A 12829-nucleotide genomic window follows, 5' to 3' on the forward strand; every position below is an offset into this window, starting at 1 on the left:
ATTCAGTTTTATTCTTTTCTGCATCCTTTTCCATTCTGTGTAGAGGGAGTGGAATCTCTAACCCAGGAGCTAGAGCCATGGGATTATAGAAATAAAGGCTTTTGTTACAACCATCCCCAAAAGGAATCCCCAAGAAGTCAAGGTCCTGAAATGGAAGCCCAATGAACCTTTGCACTTGAACTTGGTAGAATTAATACTATGAAGGTATTTAGTTAAAGTATAAACCATCTCTTTTCCCCAGAAACTAAGGAGTAGGAGGAATAGAAGACTTTATGCCCCCCCCAAAGGTTTTGACAGACATGTTTGTATGTTATTGCTTTACCTTTGAAGTAAATATTCCTTTATAAAAATGAATAGTGTTGAGTAGTTAAATGAAACTGAGGTGCTAGCCACTTAAAAGCTAAAATTGAGGGGGTACAGTCAATGGAATTTAATATAATGGCAGAGAAAAGAGTCTCCAACTTCCCTCAGACTATTATCAAACATCGGGAGGGGCCTTAAAAATTGGGGGTGTGGGTAAAATGTAGAAGGCCTATCCCTCAGAAAGTACAGTCAGAATTAACCATGTTATAGCACAATATAAATGATTTATAAAGCATAAAATTTAAATAAATATAAAGTATTATTTCTTTCATGTTGTAATTTTTATGGTTTGTTTTACAGATGTAACCGTCTTTCCCCAAAAATTTTAACTAACTTATGGACAGCTGCATGTTCTTTTTTCTTTCCTTATTTGCCCATACTTTGCACAGGGTTTTTTTTTAAGGACAGTTCTTTCCCAAAGGACTCTGATTCTCTGAAGGGGAAAGAAAAGTGAGAAATTAGGACAGTCCTTAAAGCTCATTTGGTCAGGAAGAATAGGTGGGCTTTCTAAGCTGACAATTTGCACACCAGACATAGTTTGGTGTTTGACATTCAGATGGGATTCAGGATTAAAAATTAAAGATGAACTTCTATAATTCTGGCCTTGCCTATTGACATGGGTGTTGAGTTTTTAATATAAACATTTTATAATTAGAGTTATAAAAATTTTGAGGGTGAGTTATAAAGTGGTGTGGCTTTAAGATACCATCACTGATATTATCTTTTCGATATTATCATTGGAAGGAGGAAATTCTCTTCTTGATTTTATGGGATTTAATTTTCTACTCTTTAATCAGTCATTAATCCAGCTAGCCCTTGAGCATTATAAAAGCACTAGCAGCTCTGAAGGACAGTTCAGATCCCTGAACCAGCCATGCAGGAAACACTTGCTCCCAACAAGATGTGGCTGCTTTCGCTGGTCCTGTGCTCCATCAGCTCTATCACTGCTTTCCCAGTTGAGGGTAATGTATTTTATTCTCCTTCCAAAATACAATAGACACTAAAAGTGTCTTCTTAGTATCTTGGGAGAAAATTAGACAGGTATTAGCCTTCCTTTTTTATTATGAACTTAATTTAAAATGAACAAAAGTATTTTAATGAACAGAAAAAAAGGTTGTGTTTAACCCTGGGAACTTCTGTTTCATGAGGACTAGTTTTGTGTCATTTCCTGTGGCTTTCCATGGGAAGGTGTGTGTGTGTGTGTGTGTTTTAATCCAGGATCAGGCGGAAGCTAACCCTTCCAGGCTAATGGATAGCTTACTTAGAACAATTGTAAGTGATTTTTTTAAGTCTAGTGAAGAGGTTCTTAACCAGAAATCTGTGAACTAACTGGCTTTTATTAATATTTCAATAATTACATTTTAATATATTTGTCTTTGCAATGCTGTGCATTTTATTTATGCATTTACAAACATTATTCCGAGAAGGGTTTCAGATTTACCAGATTGCCAAAGGGGTACAGGGCACAAAACAGGCTAAGATTCCATAAACATAGCATAGACAAAACCTGGGGAATGAGTCACTTAAAATAACAAAGTCACCCCTACTTGACATAATGGCAATGTGATTCTGGCAGCAAGATAAAAAAAAGATGGAACAACTATCCATATAATGCAAGACAAACAGGAAAAACAGTGAACTGATATTTCACTTAAATTGTGTAGCTCAGGTCCAGCAATGTGAGAGTTGGATGGAATCTCAGAGGTGATTCATTTCAATACTCCCCTTCTGCAGTGGCAACTGAGGACAAGAAAGAAAAGATAGAAGGATAATTCAGTTACAGAGATTGGATTAGTCTTGTAGCTTGTAGCAGTTGGCTTGTCTTGTAGCCTTTTCATTATTCCATGCTGTCTTTCGGCAGAAAATATTTTAAAATGGCTACCTCGTGTTCAACTTTAGGAAAGAAGTAGTGAGCTGAAAGCCATTGGGTCCTGCTCAGTTAGGCCAAGGAGTCCAGAGAAAAGAGATTATAGGTATTAATAGAAAGGATGTGTGAGAGAGCTGGAGGAAGTTTTTTCTGCTAAACAATACATATTGTCTCAAAAACAAAATGATTTGCCCAATCAGAGACAGAGTTTTAAGTGAATGGAAACTTAAGCAAGTGAGCACAGACAAGTCTTAGAAGTAAAGCTTCCTAGATGCATTAAACATGTAGGTAAGGTGACAAAATGAGACGATTTGCTAAAGAACTCATTAATAATAAGTTTGCAATTTGCTTACTGGGGTATTATTGTTTCTGCATTATCTAGATAATTCACTTCTTATTTGGGGTTTCAACTCCCTCTTAATCATTGTTACATGTTTTCCAATCTGAGGATCACTGTTGTGAGTGGAAGAAACTGGGAAAGATTAAGAATTCTACCTTCTGCATTTAGTTTATGACTGTCACCACATCCATGCTGAGCAATGAACCTGTCCCTGTTTTCATATATATCTTTTTTTTCTCCAGTATAGCTCAAAAGGTCTTTTATGCTTTCTAATGTGTTTGCTTATTTGTTATTTAATTGGACTTTAACCACAAACCCAGGAGGAAGTCAGGGATGGAGTTTTTATCCCATTTTACCTAAGGCAAACAATGCTAGAAATGTCAAGTGATTTGACTAGGGTCACACAGCTACTAAGAAGCAGGATAGACCATGAACTAAGGTATCCTTACAATTAGTTACTGTATTTTTCCCCACTTCACCACCACTACTTTGAAGTAAGATTCCTCTCCTTTCTCTTATTGTCAATCTTGCCCTGCTAAGCCACAATATTGCTTACTTTTATCATTTCCCATTTTTTGCTTCTACATATGTATTGCTAAATGATACTAGAGAAAATTTGAAAAATGTGTCAACTGGATGTACTATGAATTTTTGTTATGTAGTTTCAAATGGACCCTTGCTGCAGCAAAGCAATACTTTTAAACCTATTCTACATCTGCAACTCCTTAGTGGAGAAGAAAAACTAAAACTAAGGTCTCCTTATATTTAAATACTGTTTTCCCCCTAACTACTGAACCACTCATTTGAAACAAGCCCACTCCCCAAATATATGTAGGAAGACAGGTTGACAGAGTAGATAGCATGGCAGACACATAGGCAAAATTACCTGGGTTCAGATCCTAGTGCTAGCATTTACTAGCTGTTCAACCATGAGCAAATCATTTAACCTTCCTGAATCTTGGGGAGAGAGAGAGGCGGGGGGGGGGGATAGGGGGGGGGGGGGGGGGGTTGGGGAGAACAAGAAGATGAAGATTGAGAACAAGAAGAAGAGGAGGAGGAGGGAGGAGGGGAAGGAGGAAGAGTAGGAGAAGGAGAGGAAAAGGAGATAAGAGAGACAAGAAGAGAGAAGAAGAGAGAAAGAAGAGAGAGGTATAACAATGAGAAAGAGGGAGAGATCAATGTGGAGGGAGAAGCTGAGGGAGAGAGGTAGAAAGAGACAGAGAAACAGAAAGAGAAGCAGTGCCCCCTTACTATTAGTAAACCCAGAACTCAAACTCATCTACTAACTCACAGCCCAAATATTTTCTTACCAATCTTTGCTAGCTCACTATTTTTTTTTTTGCTTCTTTAACCCACTTGATGGAAATACAGAATCACAATATTAGATTTTATGTCGGAAGCTTTCGATAAGTGGATTGGATCAGAATGGAGTAGATTCTATCCAAAGGAGTTCTTCATGCAATGGTTGGGTAAATACTTGTCAGCTAATCTGTAGTGGGGATTCCTTTTATGGCTATAAATTGGAGTGTATAGTTGCTGGAATTCCTTCAAAAACTGAACCAATATAATTCTAGTATTTCTCAGTGGCTATCACAAATGTGAAGAGAAGAGGAAGAAAAGAAGATATATGGGAGAGATAATGGTAAAAGTCCAATCTTGAAACATATATAAATAGAATGTGATAGTTTGGCTTATGTCCTCCAAAAGATGACGAAATGTGATCCCATTCTCTTTCTTGTTCACTTATTCATTGATTCATTTAGTCATTCATTCATCTCTTCATTGATTCAATCAGTCAACAATCTTTTTTAATGTCCTACTATGAGTCAGTCACTTTTCTAAGCACTGGAGATAAAGACAAAGGTAAAACTGTATTTGTCCTCAAGAATCACTCAATGTAGCTTTGGTGGAGAAATACATGTATATAAATATCACATACAGGTATCCATCTGTGTATATGCATAGGAGTCAGGAAAACTCATCTTTCTGAGTTCAAATCTGGCCTCAGACACTTACTAGCTGTGTGACCATGGGCAATACTCTTTTCCTCAGTTTTCTCGTCTATAAAATGAACTGAAGATGGCAATGAAAAACAACTCTTGTATTTTTGCCAAAAGAAAAATCCAAATGGGGTCATGAAGAGTCGGGCATATCTGAAATGACTGAACAACATTAATAACTGGGATGGAATGTGTACAAGAAAAGACTTCATGTAGAAGCTAGTGCCTGAATTCATCTTAAAAAGGAATGAGGGTTTCTTAGAGGCAGTGGTTTGGAAGGAGTTTATGCCAGCCATTAAAGGAACAGTCAATGCAAAGGCCTGCATAGAACTACCAAGAATCAGAAGGCCAATTTGACTTGATTCTTAAATGTGTCTATTTTAATGCCAGAAGTTAATGGTGGGTCCAGGCTTTAAATGCCAAACAGAGAAATTCATATTTGATTGTAGAGTTAATGGTGATTGAATCGTTCTTTCAAGTTTTAAATATATATTGAATACCAAATATGTACAAGGCACTCTGCTAGCTTCTAGTGGTAATGGTAAAATAAAGAAGACATTGTGCTGCCTTTGGGAATTTAGAAATCTAGTAGGGGAAAAATAATACTGTTAAAAGTCAGAGTATAAGAAATACCCAGGAAGGGAACTTGCTGGTCAACTAATCGAACTGATAATGGTAAATGAATCCCTGCTTCAATATACCCAACAACTCATTAATACATAGAAGAAAGAAGGAATCACATTAGTCTTAGCCAGGTGCCAAAGGATTCATGTCCACAAATAGCGAAGTATTTGAGACCCTTCTTCAATATGTACTTTTACTCCTTGTGTCCCTTCCTCTACTTCCACTTTTCCATAGTATCCCCAGGGTCCTTAAAGTTGTGGTCAAGTTCTATTCCAAGGTAATTATTCTGCAGGTGACTTCTGAAAACTAGGGCAGTGACTCTTCATTCAATGCCTATTGAATTTGCTTCACTTTTGTCTTAGGGTTCTCTCATTCTCCAGAACAAGAGATCTAATATTATTTTTCCATTGCTTCTTGGAATAATATCTCACATAGCACTAAAATAGTAACAATTTAATAGTTAAATAAATAAGAAATTTCTTTTTTATAAATGTTAACAAAACTACAATAGAGAGCAATGGCTTTAGAAACTAAGGCCTCCCTAACATGATTTGTAGAAATAAGTTACAATCACAACTTATACCTGCATCCTAGTTGCATCGTGGACTTCCCAAAAAGATTTTTTAGAGAGTAGAAATCAGCTTTACTCACATATCAGTGGGATTTCTAAATAAAATGACTCATGAAGGGACTTTATGATAAGTAACATTTAATAATTGCTATTTTTGCATACTTTTAAAAATTCATTATTTTATTTCCCCATGTTACACTTAATTTTTTTTAACATTCCTGTTTAAAATTTTGAGTTCCAAATTATTTTCTTTCTTTCATCACTTTGAGAAGTGATGAGGAAGGCCAGAAATTCAATATAGGATATACATGTATTGTTATGCAAAACCTATCTGTAATAGTCATGTTTTGAATGAAAAATACACAAGAAAAAAACTCAAGAAAAATAAAGTAAAAAATATACTTTGACCTAGATTCAGACCATGAGTTCTTTCTCTGGGGATGGATAGAATTTTTCATCATAAGACCTTTAAAGTTGTCTTGAATCATAGAATTGCTTAGAATATAGCTAAGTTATTCATAGCTGATCCTCTTTAAATATTCATGCTAATTTGTACACAGTATGTTTCACTCTCCATGATCCCGATCAAGTCTTTAGAGCTTTTTTCCAAAAATATCTTACCCATCAGTTCTTATAGTACAATAGTATTCCTTCATAATAACTTACCACAAGTTATTTAGCCATTCCCCAATTGATGGGCACCCACTCGATTTATAATTCTTTTGACCCTTAAAAAAGAGCTGTTATGAATATGTTCCTTTTCCTTTTTGTTTTTTTTTTTATCTTTTTTGGGGATACACTCCTAGTAGTGGTATTGCTAGGTCAAAGGGTATGTCTGGTTTTATAGCCCTTTGGGCATAATTACAAATTGCTCTACAGAATGGTTAAATCAGTTCACAACTCCACCAACAGTGCATTAAAGATTAATTTTCCCCATATTCCTTCCAACTTTTGTCATTTACCCTTTCTGTCCTAATAGTAAGTCTTATAGGTATGAAGTAGTACCTAAGAATAGTTTTCAATTGAATTTCTCCAATCAAAAGGGAGTTAAGAGTATTCCTCCATATGGCTACAAATGACTTTGATTATTCATTTGAAAGCTTATTATATATTTTGATCATTTATTAATTGGGGAATGGCTCTTATTTATATAAATTTGACTCGGTACTCTGTATGTTTGAAAAATGATGCTTTTATCAGAGAAACCTGCCTCAATTTTTTTTCACATTTGCTATTGATAAATGTATGCCTCTATCTTATCCCCCTTTCATTTATTCTATTCTCTCTCTCCTTTAACTCTGTCCCTCCTCAAAAATGTTTTGCTTATAATTACCCATTCCACCAATTGGTCTCCCTTCTATCACCTCCACTTTCTCTTATCCCCTTCCTCTCCTAATTTCCTTTAGGGTAAGTAAGATATTTTTCTGTGCCCAGTTGAATTTATATGCTATGCCCTCTTTGAGTTAATTCTGATGAGAGTAAGGTTCACTCACTTCCCATCATTTGCACCCTCCTCCCCTCCACTGTAAAACCTTTTTCTTGCTTCTTTTACGTGAAATAATTTACTCCCGTCCACTTCTCCTTTTTACTTTATCCCAGTTCATTTGACCAGTTGTTTGACCCCCTCACAGTCTGTGAGCTGAGAGCTCCAGAAACTGCCATTGCTGCTGCCGCTCCTGATTCAGAGGTGCCCAAGCTTTATTACTGATTTGCTGGAGCCTGGCCTATGCTGGTGTGGTCTGTGTTGAACTGTGCTTCATTCTCACCCTGGTACAACTGATCTTTTCTGCAAACCTTCTAAGTTTTCTTGGGCTGGAACTTTGTTTCACTCTATCTTTCTGTGGGTTCTGCTGCTCTGGAATGAGTTTAGAATCATCTTTACAGGTATTTGGGAAAGAGCTCAGGTGAGCCCCTACCTTTGCCTTCTTGGCTCTGCCTTTAGAATTATTATTCCTAACATACTATTGTTGAAAGACTAGGTGCTGATTCCTTGCTGGATAAATCAGGGTAATAATTGCTAGGCTTTTTGTCCTTCTCTAAACAGTATTGCCTGCATTATTTGAAAACAAAACAAAACAAAACAAAAACATAAACAAAGGAGCATATTGGAGGGAAGTTATTTACATATTATTTCAATCTCCTCAAATTGAAAAGGACCTGAATGAAACTATGGGGAGAAAACTGATATCAACTTCCATATGTGAATGTGTGTATATGTGTGTGTGTATGTGTGTGTGTATGTGTGTGTGTATATATATAGCACAGGACCAATTGAAGGAAGGCATTATACTTAAAAGGAAAAATTAAGAGGTGAGCAAGGAATATAATGAGAAGGGATGGGGAGAGACAGAATAGGGTAAACTATCTCATATAGAAGAGGCAAGGGAAAAATGGTTACAATGGAGGATAAGAACAAAAAAGCAAAAGGGAATGGGTCAACATTATTCTCATTGAATTTGGCTTAGGGAGGGAATGACATACACACTAAATAGGACATCTCACCCTATAGGAGAGTAGGGGGGAAGTGGATGAGAGGGGGGATGATGGAAGTGAGGGCAGGTGGGGGGGGAGGGAATTTAGATGTACCTACTTTTGAAAAGGGACAGGATCAAAGTACAGACTAGAACAAGTTGGAGGTGGGATAGGAGGGAGGGAAATATAGTCAGTCTTTTACAATATATCCACTATGGAAATATTTTGCATAGCTACACATGTACAACCTATATTGAATTGCTTATCTTCCCAGTAAGGGTGGGTGACAAGGGAGGAAGGGAATGAATCTGGAATTCAAAGTTTTAAAATCAATTGCTTAATATATATGTGTGTGTGTGTGTGTGTGTGTGTGTGTGTGTACTAATGTACATATATTTATGTACATTAGTACTATATTAATTATTTTAATTATAAGTATAATAATGCACTTAGAACTGAGTGGATCAAATGAAATGGACCCCAAATCTGGCCTATTTTTCTGGACTATAGGATTTAAAAGGAAAGAGGAAAAGGTAGATTTTTCCCCTCACCAGCTCTGTAAAAGTAGATGAACTTGAACTTTCACCCTTTCTTGATGAAGAAGAAAGAGATCTAGATGTAATATAATATTATTTTATTATGTATAAATAAGTAATATACATATATTTAATGTAATATAATATTATTTTACATGTAACTGGGAAATAAGTTATGCAAGCACTGGGGCATAGAGATCCACAGTGCCCTCCTGGAAAGTTGGAGGGGGTATTTGAGAAGATATGGGAGAGAGCACATTGGAGGAGGGGATATCCAGTGGGATTGCTATTTTGGGATGGTGAGTTAGGGGAAAAACAGGGAGAAAATTTGAAAGAAAAACAATTTAAAAAAGAATGATGGTCTAATAGATATCACTGTACAAAATACTCATACCTTCATAACTATTAAATTAAAATTTTTCAAAATACAGAAAAGAAATATACATAAATGCATATACATTCATATATCAGTATATCTGTATCTCTACAAATACCCAAATAAACACAGAAAAATCATGTGAGAATAGAATAAGGTATATATCATCCCTGTCATTCATTCTGCCTGCTCCTGGGAGTCTTACCTCTATTAAAAGATCCTCCTGTACTTGTCTTGCTAGTCCTAATGTCATTCTTGAACCTTGGTCCTATAATACCAACTACCTTTTGGACTTCTTTAATTGGATAGTCTATAGGCATTTATTGCTTAACATGTACTAAATGGAACTGATTATCCCTTATCAAAACACCTATTTCAGATTTTCCCCATTTCTGTTGAGGGGCCCCATCACTTTTTAGTGGTAGAATACCTAGACCCAAAATTCAAACCATTACTTGTGCCTGCACCTAGAACTGAATGGATCAAATGAAATGGACCCCAAATCTGGCCTATTTTTCTGGACTATAGGATTTAAAAGAAAAGAGGAAAAGGTAGATTTTCCCCTCACCAGCTCTGTAAATGTAGATGAACTTGAACTTTTACCCTTTCTGGATGAAGAAGAAAGAGATCTAGAATGCCCTACAATGTTTGTTTTAAAGAGGTACACTCTTTTTTGCTATGCATTCAATGGAAAAAGGCTCTTCCAATGCATGTAGTAGTGTAAGGCAGAATATTTTCTCTAAGAATAAGGTCCTTGCCATCTCCTATGTAGCTGCTTCCATTTTAGCTGATCTGGGCATGCTTCAAAACCTTGTTGCACCAGAAGAGGAAGCTAAGTAGTGTAAAATGTATCAGGTAAATATAATGTGTATATTAAAGTGCCAGTAAGAGGATTTAGGTGACACAGTACTGTAGCCAATATCTATCTTCTATGAGAAGTTTCTGATCTTTTAGCCCGATCTATTACAATCTTTTTAGCCAGCATCTGAGTTCTCCATAGATTGTGCTTCTTCCCTTCTCCATACCTCCTCAAAGATCCAGGCTCTATATGGAAATGAAAGATTAATCATCTATTTAAAAAATATCATGTTTCAGGCAACCTATTTGGAAAAGTTGACCAAAATAAGTCAGAGTGACATCTAGTGGAATTTAAACTGCTTGGTTATGGCATATTATTATTATTATTATTATTATTATTATTATTATTATATAATCAATCCTGCTTTAGTTTGACCAAATCTGCTATCCAGGAGTGATTTAGAGAGGATTTAGCATCAGTGAAAATGTCAAGTGACTATATGACTGGAAGATTATGCTTCTTGGCCCCATATACAATGTAGCCTTTCTGATTTGGAGTGCATAATTCAGCATTCCAAAACCATAGTGAAATACATCTCTAAGTTTCTTTCATTTGGTATTTATTAGTGCTAAGCACAGAGCACTGCTAATGTTAGGTCCTTAATAAATAACTGTTGACTGAATGAACAGATCTATAGGTTTTCCACAGAAGAAACAGAGACTATGTATATGATGATCAAACTGTTTTCTTATAACGTGGGTTGATGTAAAATTCAAAGAACTTCTCTTTATGAAACATTTACCAACTATACAACCTTGGGCAGGTTACTTGACTCCCATGAGTCTGCATTTGTCCATTTATAAAATTCAAATAACATCTACTGCTTATTTATTTTACTAAGGGATATGAAAAGAGTGTTTTTAAAATAGTAGTCTTACAGGAATATGACATATGTTTATTGTAAAATTTTCTGCACATTTTCATGCCCATTTTCTCCATTGAAATATGAAACAAATTAGTAGAATGCTATTATTAACTTTAACTTTCAGGTGAGAAACCTAAAGTCTAGAGAACTGAAGTCACTCTCCCAATATTATCCTGTTAGAAGTGGGCAGAGCTGCCCAGGGCTCCTGGCTCCTAGTGTTTCTATTAAATTCTGTCACCCACGCAGTGAAACTAATTTCCCCTCTCTTGTTGTGGCACAGGGCAAAAGCAGACTTCAATGCCAGTAGTGGACACTGAATATGGGAAAGTCCAAGGTAAACAAATAACAGTGCAAGGATTTGACACACCTACCAATGTTTTCCTGGGTGTTCCTTTTGCCAAACCTCCTCTTGGACCCCTGAGATTCAGACCTCCTCTGCCTCCTGAGCCCTGGAACGATGTGAAGAACACCACTACATACCCACCCGCGTAAGCATCAGTCTTCAGTCTCTTTTTGGGAAGGGAGGGATAAAAATGGAGAAAAACATGAAGAATTATGTTCTTATTCCTGGATTATTTCTAGTCAAATCATCTGAGAATCCTTCACTTTGCCCTCCCCCTGGAAAATATTACTGTTTCTTCTCATTTTCAACCCCTTCCATTAAGCCTTATCAGAGGCTGGAGGGTTTGTTGGAGAAGAACCTCTCAGGTGTGGTGCTCCTGAGATACGATGTGAGTCACTTACTCTGGGAATTTCAGCCAAAATGAATAAATGATTGACCTACTGCAGTGAGCAAACACAGATAAATGCTATGTGCATTGGATTTTTTTTTCTATAAATGAACAAATGCTCATTTATAGGAAATAAAGGCCTGGGCATATTACCTGGGAGAATGGCAAATGAGCCTTGATTCCACTTTTTAGTCATGCCAAGACAATTCTTAGCTACAAAACAGTCTCTTCATTGCCCTCAGGGGTTCAGTGAATATGAAGCAGGTTTTGGGGGATAAAAAAGCCTTCAAATAAAGATGAGGATTCTAGCCCTGACTCAGCTACTTTGCAGATATGACCCAGGGCCAATTACTGAATCTCTCTTTTTTTAAAAAAAATTCTACATTAGACATGAGAGGACTATTGCACCAACCCTATAAGCTCACTATTTAGATGAGATGAGGCATTGGATTTTTTTTTGCTAGAGGATAGCTAATAATTACAATAAAGTGTATGAGATGAAGGCGAGTACACAGTATTGGACAGTCAACTCTAATTATGGTTAGGTACAACTCTGGTTCCCTGATTTTGCATCTGGCTTCCCCTGGACTTACCCCAATATTTCAAAGGGCAAAATAATTTATAGAGTACATCTGCTTTAATATAAACCTCCTCCCCTTTTTGTGTTCTTGTTCTTTACAACAATAAATATTTCATCCATAGATAATCAGAGTTGAAAGAGACTTTCAATATTATCTATGTCTACTCTCTCAGTTTGCTGAAGAGAGAACTGAGGCTCAAGGTAAATAAGTGATATGTTAAAAGTCCAATGTGGGGGGGGGCAGAGCCAAGATGGTAGAGTAAAAGCAGGGACTTGCTTGAACTCTCCCCTAAACACCTCCAAATACCTGTAAAAATTACTCTAAACAAATTGTAGAGGTACAGAGCACCCACAATGACAGAGGGTAAGAAATCTCCACTCCTAGACAACCTGAAAGGCTAACAGGAAGTGTCTATAGCACAATGCAATGTGCTATAGGAAGCGGAGCACAGTGCAATGTGGGCCATGATGGTACAGACAGAGCCAAACAGGCCTCTGGAGCTTGAATCAATTGCAGTTTTGCCAATTTCCAGACATCTAAGCCTATAAACACCAAGGTAGCATAGAAGATCAGTGGGAAAACTGTCAGACCTAGGTCAGAGAAGAACACAGTTAGGCAAAAGCTAGGGGACAGTGGCTGTAGCG

General features: G+C 36.7%; 1 protein-coding gene across 1 annotated transcript in view; it reads left to right on the plus strand.

Annotated features, from left to right (window-relative positions):
• The first annotated feature begins 1234 nt into the window (after nt 1-1234).
• The window catches only part of LOC138157032 (liver carboxylesterase 1-like), a 44176-nt gene continuing 32581 nt past the window's right edge, over nt 1235-12829 (plus strand). The window contains exons 1-2 of the mRNA XM_069082451.1: nt 1235-1325; nt 11154-11361. Of these exons, the coding sequence (XP_068938552.1) occupies nt 1238-1325; nt 11154-11361 (296 nt within the window). The 5' untranslated portion in view covers nt 1235-1237. The remainder of the gene's footprint in view (nt 1326-11153; nt 11362-12829) is intronic.

The sequence above is a fragment of the Petaurus breviceps genome, unplaced genomic scaffold (genome assembly GCF_028583685.1).
Source record: "Petaurus breviceps papuanus isolate PSGF00001 unplaced genomic scaffold, PetGlider_PUasm1.0 171, whole genome shotgun sequence".
Lineage (NCBI taxonomy): Eukaryota > Metazoa > Chordata > Mammalia > Diprotodontia > Petauridae > Petaurus > Petaurus breviceps.